General features: G+C 54.1%; 1 protein-coding gene across 1 annotated transcript; it reads left to right on the top strand.

The window, feature by feature from the left end:
* Positions 1-442: 442 nt before the first annotated feature.
* On the top strand, positions 443-7,578 carry LOC308351940 (pepsin F-like; the record flags this gene model as incomplete). The annotated part of the gene is made up of 9 exons (XM_080817888.1): positions 443-495; positions 1,738-1,900; positions 2,557-2,674; positions 2,763-2,881; positions 4,271-4,470; positions 5,650-5,766; positions 6,644-6,788; positions 6,880-6,978; positions 7,426-7,578. 9 exons carry the CDS (start codon positions 443-445, stop codon positions 7,576-7,578), a joined length of 1,167 nt encoding a protein of 388 aa, XP_080674014.1.
* Between the last annotated feature and the right edge of the window lie 323 nt (positions 7,579-7,901).

Below are 7,901 nucleotides of genomic sequence, written 5' to 3'. Positions count from 1 at the left end.
CCTTCCTCCTACCAATCTCTCCAAATGAGGATATCAGCGCACACCTCACGGGCCCTGGGGAGACCGCACGAGATCAGGAAAGTCAAGCATAGCACCTGGCACTTATTTTTAGCATGTTATTAGCAGCACCTTTATCTCCAAGATAGGAAGAGTCTCCCCACTCTTTGTTAGAAATTTATGGTTCAGGATTGTTTGTTTGGTTTTTTTTTTTTTCCCCCAGCCAAGCCCCAAGGAAGAGATCACAATAGAAATCTCTGTATTCTGTGAATTTTCTAAATCCCCTCCTCACAAACACTGATGGGGATAGAGATCTTATCCGAGAGGGTCATATGTCTTATCAGGTTCATTTAGCAACCCTCGGGGGCACGACTAAGGCAGAGCACAGCACATATAACAAGCCACTCGTGCTGGCCATTGCATGCTCAGAACCCGAGAAGAAAGCATGAAGTGGTTTGGGGTCCTCGGGCTGGTGGCCCTCTCAGAATGCTTAGTCACGTAAGTACAGGGACTGCAGTTGGCACCAGCTCTCTTTCTGGGCTCTTTCTTGCCTTCTTATTCTCCTGCCCATCCATGGGTAAAGGAGAGAATATGATCATTCCCAGACTGTCTTAAAGTTCAAGTTTCCATTTATTGATCAGTAGCTTACCATGTGCACTGTGAGGTCCAGATGTCTTGAGGCAGGCCTGAAAGGTTGTACAACTCCAGGAGTGCCAGTCATATATCATGAGCTGTGAGAAATGGCACCCCTTGGAATTGTTCAGTGTACAACCTGTGCAACTGTAGGCATGGTCCTGTCTAGGAACAGCATTTCTCCTGCATTTGTTTCTAGGTCTTCTCTTTGCTCTCACTCCATTTTCATATGTATATGTCTCTTTGGATGTCTCTCTGCATGAAAAACTCTATTTTTTCTAGTTTGAGTTCTTGTTACTCTACCCTCTTAATTTCTCTAATTTATTCCCCATCGCCTCACTTCCTTCATAAACTCTCTCTTCTGGTTGAGCCCTGAAAAAAGATCAACAGGGCTACTGGTAGGCCCAGTTTTGCCTCTAACAAGCAGCGTGACCATATCCAAGTCACCGACTCTCTATAAAAAGAGGATGATGATTTCCATCCTGCTTCCCTCCAGGGCTTCTTTGAGAAAGATACAGTAAGACGACAGTGGCAATACTGACGACTGCCATCGTCAAGAGCCAGGTGCATGATAGCCATCATTTTGTTTAACACCCCAAACATTCTATGTGAGGGGGTTATTACCATTCCACCTTTTTGCAGGTGGGGAAACCGAGGCACAGAAAGGCCACACGGCTTATGCGAGATTATGCAACAGAAACCTGTATTCAAACCTAAGTTTATTGCCATAGTCTTTCCATTGTGTTGGGTGGCCTGCCCTGATAAGATGACATCCAAAAATGTTTGGAAAAGGGGTGCCTGGGTGGCTCAGTGGGTTAAAGCCTCTGCCTTCAGGGCACCTGGGTGGCTCAGGGGGTTAAAGCCTCTGCCTTCAGCTCAGGTCATGATCCCCCGGTCCTGGGATCGAGCCCGCAGAGAGCCTGCTTCCTCCTCTCTCTCTGCCTGTCTCTCTGCCTACTTGTGATCTTTGTCAAATAAATAAATAAATATATTTTTTTTAATGTTTGGAAAAAATGCGGTAGGATTACAGCATGAGAAGTAGCAGTTACATTGTAATGAGAGATCGCCACCTCTCATTTGTTTGTCTTTCCCGATGCCGGCTTCAAGAATCCCTCTGACAAGGATCAAGTCCATGCGAGAAAACCTCAGGGAGAAAGACAGACTGCGCGATTACCTTGAGAAGCATCCTTACAACCTGGCCTACAAGTTTGTGGAGTCTGCAGATCTGGACCCGGGGGTATATTACGAACCCATGAGGAACTACCTGGATGTAAGTGTGGCAGGGCAGGGGCAGGGACAGGGGCAGGGACGGCTCTCCAGGGAGCTCCCTAGGGCTCTGGCCAGGGGCTGGAGGTCATCTGGTGGTGCGAGCAGGGATGCTAGGGCTGGGGCTCCTGCAGGGAGAGACGCTGGAAAACCGGGACGGCATCCCCAGAGGAGAAGGCACCCCCACCCTCAACTCCTGGTCTATGGTGACCAGGTCCAGCCCCAAGAATGACTCCGGTGAAAAAGTTATTGAGCGCCTACAGTTATCATTATTGTTAACAAAACTTCCCATCTCTTCTCCAAGAATGCATAGCCCAGCCGGAGAGACTAGCAGAACATAAACAAAGGTCAAGGAAAAGGGCCACCTGCATGGTACTGATGTTATGTTTTGAGATTAAAAGAAGTGACCTGGGGTGACCCAAGAGGGCTGCCTAGAGGAGGAAGCACTCAAGCTAGGCCAAGTGGGTGGAAAGGATTTAGTGAGCTGCAGAGGACACCGAAGAGCTTTTCAAATGGAGGCACTGGCCTGAGTAGAGGCTACGAGGTAGAGTGGTTGAAAGCTGATTTCAGGAGACACGGAACACCTGATGGAGGCAGGCACCTGGGGGTCAGGGAGGACTAGGGCAACCTGCCTGAACCATCCCTTCCCGGTCCCTGCAGCTGGCCTACGTCGGCACCATCAGCATTGGAACGCCCCCACAGGAGTTCAAGGTCATCTTTGACACAGGCTCATCGGACTTGTGGGTGCCCTCCATCTACTGCACCAGCCCTGCCTGCAGTGAGTGTCTTCTCCCCCATCTCGGTCCCCCCCCACCCCGTCCTCTGTCCTTGGCAAGCTGACAGATGTTCACCTCCTGTGTCTGCAGCTAATCACAATGTCTTCAATCCTCTGCTGTCCTCCACCTTCCGGATCTCGGGGCGGCCTATCCACCTCCAGTACGGCTCTGGGAGGATGTCAGGATTTCTTGCTTATGACACCGTTCAGGTAACGTGGAAACCAGAGGCCGAGGAAGGCTGGCCTGGGGAGCAATGAGGGCTAACAGGACCGGATGTAGGGTCAGGTGGGAGCACCTCCCTTTCCCAAAGTCCCCCAGCAGCTGGTTGCCTGCCCTGGGATGCTGGGTCCCTAGGGAGATAGTGACTCCCCCTGACACATGGAATCCTAGAATAGCTAACCCCAAGAGTGGGTCATCATGCAGGCGCGGCTTGGGGGCATGGATTTGCAGCTCCTTTCCCCATGGTTAGCTCAAGGCTGATTTTCCTGCAAACAGGGAGAGGTGTCAGAAAACTGCCCACTTTTTTTTTTTTTTTAAGATTTTATTACTTATTTGACACAGAGAGAAAGCGCACAAGCAGGGAGAGCAGGAGGAAGAAGGAGAGGGAGAAGCAGGGCTCCTGGCTGAGCAGGAGCCCGATGTGGGGCTCCAACACAGGACCCTGGGATCATGACCCGAGCTGAAGGCAGACATCCAACTAACTGAGCCACCCACACGCCCCAACTGCCCACTTTTATATTCTCAGACTGTGCCAGGCATGGTGCTGGGCGTTTTCATTGCCAGAACTTGTTTGATCCTGCACCAGCCTGACGAGGCAGGCACTGTCACTGCCATCACATGGATGGGCAAACCGAGGGAGAGGGAGGACCTTTCCCAAGGTCATGTACCTGCTAACTGGCAGAGCTGGGGTGCGAAGCAGGACTCACACAGATGGGGGATGTTTTGGGGGAACAAGCAGAGCTGATGTGGGGCCTCTGAATGCAGATGGGGGCTCCAGGCACTCAGGCAAAGAAGCAGGGACCACAGAAGGTGGGGGGCTTAAAAAATGGATCCTGACCCTTGGGGGCCTCTGAGACTCCAATAAAAGCTATAAGCTGCCTCCCCTAAAGTGCCTGAACACACACACACACACACACACACACACACACACACACACACCAGCATATTTCCCAGGCAGAATTTTCATAAAAGCTCTGCCAGCACGTGGTACAACAGGCTTCTTCCCTTGGGCAGATGAAGAATCCACATGAATTGCAATGGATTCACTCCACTTCTGTCATCAGACCATAGTCATGCCCAAAAGGAGACTATCCTCCTCTCTGTTCCTTGTATCCTCAAGCAGAAACAATTTGGTCCCACTCTGAGTCTGTTTCCCCACCTGTAAGAGAGGGATGATGCCGGCAGGAGGAGCCGGTGTGGGTTAAAATCCACGGGGTCCCGGCACACAGAACCTGTGTCTCTGTTCTGGCTTGTCATAGCCAGCTGAGGTCCCCGAGGGCACAGCCACACCTCCGTTCTTCTCCGTGCTGTTAGTGGCATCTCCTAGCCCAGCCCCTGCTTTCCAAACCTTTCCCTGGTGACACCCTCTTCTCCCACAGTTCGGGGGCCTCGTTGACGAATCCCAGGCGTTTGGCCTGAGCCTGAGGGAACCCGGCAGGTTCATGGAATATGCAGTCTTTGATGGCATCCTGGGCCTGGGCTACCCCAGCCTCGGCCTCGGTGGGACCACCCCTGTCTTCGACAACTTGTGGAAACAAGGTCTCATTTCTGAGGAGCTCTTCGCCTTCTACTTGAGCAAGTAAGTCTGGGCTGGATGAGTTCTTTGTCCGAATCAGCCATAAGATGCTTCCAGTCACATGAAAAATTGGAAACTACTTGATCTTGAAGTTTCTGGAGAGATAATCTCATCTAGGGAGCAGCAAACTATGGCCGGAGGGGGCCAACTCTGGCCCGCCCCCTGTTTTTGTAAATAAAGTGTTATTGAGAGGTAATTGAGAGCGCTCAATCGTTTCCCTCTGGTCTGTGTCTGTTTCCATCTCGTCTACAACGGCGGCATGAAGCAGTCACAAGAGCTATCCTCAGGCAGCAAAGCCTAAAATCATGGTGATCTGGCCCTTCACAGGAAAACTCGGCTGACCCCTGCAGTCCAAGTCCCTCATTTGACTGATGGGGGAACCGAGGCTCAGAGGGGAGCTTTGCACAAGATTGCCCAGGAAGGCGGCTATCAACGGGCTATAGCAAAGGCCTCTCTGAGCTGAGGCCTCTGGAATGGGAGAGAGGCGGGCTACGGAGCAAAGTCCCAGGCAGAGGGAAAAACCTGTGCCATGGCCAGAAGGAGCACCCGAGGCCCAGCGAGGGAGCCAGTGGGGCTGGAGCACTGGGGAGGAGGGAGTGGAAATGGAGCCTGGCAGGGAGGCAGGGGCAAGGTTCCCCTGGGGTTCTGCGCACCCCCCCCCGCAACATCTTAGCATGCTCCCAAGACCTGCTACATAATTTGCAGGGACAGTGCAAAATGAAAATAGGAGGCCCCTTGTTTTACAAGTATTAGGAATTTCAAAACAGGGACAACAGAGAGGTGGGGCTGTGCAGCCCGCATCCCGTGTGAGCCTAGACACTCGGCTTTGCTGAACGAGGACAGGCCAGACCTCTCTGGCTGACGCGGCCCCTGACCACAGAGCCAAGTGCTCTGATCGCCAAAGGGGACCAGCAGAGGGGGTGGTCAGAGCCAGCCCAGGTTAGAACTCCGCTTCACCCTCCACTAGCCAGGCCTCCGCCCCGCCGTGCCGCAACCTTCCTGTCTGTAGAATGGACAGCAGAGGAGAGCCTACTCTATGGGGCTTTGTGACGTGTGGACAAGTGAGCCATGAGAAGCGCGCCCTTAGACGGTGCCTGGTGTGTTGCTAAGCTTGAAAAACTCTACACCCCCCCCCCAGTTATTCTTCCCTCACAATGAGCCTTTTCCCACGTCCCCCCGCAGAAAGGAGGAAGAGGGCAGCGTGGTGATGTTCGGCGGTGTGGACCACTCCTACTACAGTGGAGACCTCAACTGGGTGCCCGTCTCCAGACCCCTCTACTGGCAGTTAACCATGGACAGGTAAGCCCGGCCCTCTGAGGGCAGCCCCAGGTCATGCCCACACACATGCACACACAAGCACACACACGCACACAGACATACAGACACACACATACATCGCCACAGGTTCTGATAGCCCCGCGCTCCCTGACAAGTTCCAGATACCAGCAGACGAAAGCTTAAAATGCCCTTCGGAAGCTTCCATCGCCCGAGTCCTGCCCCCGGCACCCGCGCTGGGAGCCGGTGGAGAGCAGCCGGTGGTCCCCTTCCTGTCATTCTGAGCACCTGCTCAGAGAACCTCCATCTTCACTACGTGGGCCCCATAATGAGCCAGACACCGGAGAGGGGTCTCTCGTCCCTCCCTCACTTACTGCTTCATTCATTCATTCAACAAAAATATGTCGAGCACCTGCTGTGTGCTGGACACTTGAGGGAGGCCCTAAGGACAGAAACTGCTCCCACAGAGCTCGCCGTCTAGCAGGGCAGATGTCCATGAAACAAGTCAGACAAACAGTGAATTACCACTTTGATACATGCCAGAAATGAGTAAAAGTATGCCGAGGTGACCGAGAGAGGAGGCTGACTGAGTCTGGGGGTAAGGCTTCCCTAGAAATGTGACAGTGAAGCTGGAACCTGGAAGAAGAGGAGAAATTAGCCAGACAAAGGGAGTGAGGATGGTTCTAGAAAGGGGTACCAGCATATGCAAAGGTCCTGAGGCACAAGAGAGCTTGGGACATTCAAGAACTGAAGGAAGTCAAAGGTCAGTATGATCAGAACAAAGGGAAACAGCTGGCAGGCATGTGCTGAAGGACTATTCTGGAGACAGCCAGGGAGAGTGTGGTAGGGACGGGAGCCCCCAGGGTGATCCTGCTACCTGCTTTATCCCCCTGTCTCTCAGCATCTCCATGAACGGGGAGGTTATTGCTTGTGATGGTGGCTGCGAGGCCATTATTGACACCGGAACCTCGTTGCTGATCGGCCCATCTGACACTGTCTTCAACATCCAGAAGATCATTGATGCCAAGCAGTCCTACAGTGGCGAGGTGACGGGTCATGCCGCAGGGACACTCTGGGGCTCTCCAGAGATGGAAGGATCGGCTGGGCCAACCTTCTCTCTCCCTCTTTCTCTGACAGTACATGATTAACTGTGACACCGTCAACACTCTGCCTGACATCGTCTTCACTATCAACGGCATCAACTACCCAGTGCCAGCCAGTGCCTACATCCGGGAGGTAAGGACCAACCCTGGGGTCTGGTCCTCAAATCTGGGACTTGCAGGAATGTGGCATAGCAGCAGGGAGGAAGACGCCCCCTGGAGGCCGAGCCACACCATTGCGGATGCTGCTGGGTGGCCACCAAGGGCCCCCCCGGGGCTGGACAGGCTGCTTAGAGAGGGGCTGAGCACAGTCTTCAGGAGCAGGTCAGGGGGAGGAGAGAAGGAATGGCATTCTCCGCAGAGGGGAACAGCCCAGCCTGAGTCACAGGAAAGACACAGCAGAGTGTGAGGGGAGCCGCAGGCAGCTCTGGTTCCTGGCTGCCCCCCCCCCCCTACTTCTGCAGCTGCTCAGACAGCCACGTGGCTCCCGGGAGAGGAGGGCGAGGGAGCGGAGAAGGGCTGGCGTCGCAGGCGGGCTGCAAGTGAGGGCTCGGGCTGACTGGTGACTTTCCGTCTCCTCCAGGATCACCAGGGCATCTGCTACAGCAACTTTGATGAAGGCAGAGGCGGCCTCTTGCTCTCGGACTCCTGGATTCTGGGTGATGTCTTCCTGAGGCTGTATTTTACCGTCTTCGATCGCGCGAACAACACGATCGGCTTGGCTCCGGCCGTGTAAATGCGGGCGCTGCTTCAGGACGCAGCCACGCCCGCCCCGCACACGCACACGCACGCACCCACCCACACACACAAGCACTCACTCGGGGCTTTCCTGCCCCGGGGCCAGCCGGAGCTCCGTCTGGGGCTCTGTAAAGCCCGCTCTCAGAAGAGAATAAAAGACCTCATTTTCCATAGTACTGACGTGAACGAGCGCCTCTCTTTGGATCGGGGGTGGGGGGTTGCATCGGAATCGGGCAGGACTCCAGAACCGAGCGGGGACCGCCGGCGAGAGGAGCCCAACGCCAGCTGGGGAACTACCGGAAGGCTCCTGGGGACCCGGGA

The sequence above is a fragment of the Martes martes genome (assembly GCF_963455335.1).
Source record: "Martes martes genome assembly, chromosome: 10".
In the NCBI taxonomy this organism is placed as follows: domain Eukaryota; kingdom Metazoa; phylum Chordata; class Mammalia; order Carnivora; family Mustelidae; genus Martes; species Martes martes.
Note: the sequence above shows the minus strand (reverse complement) of the source record. Positions and strands in the feature narration are given on the sequence as shown.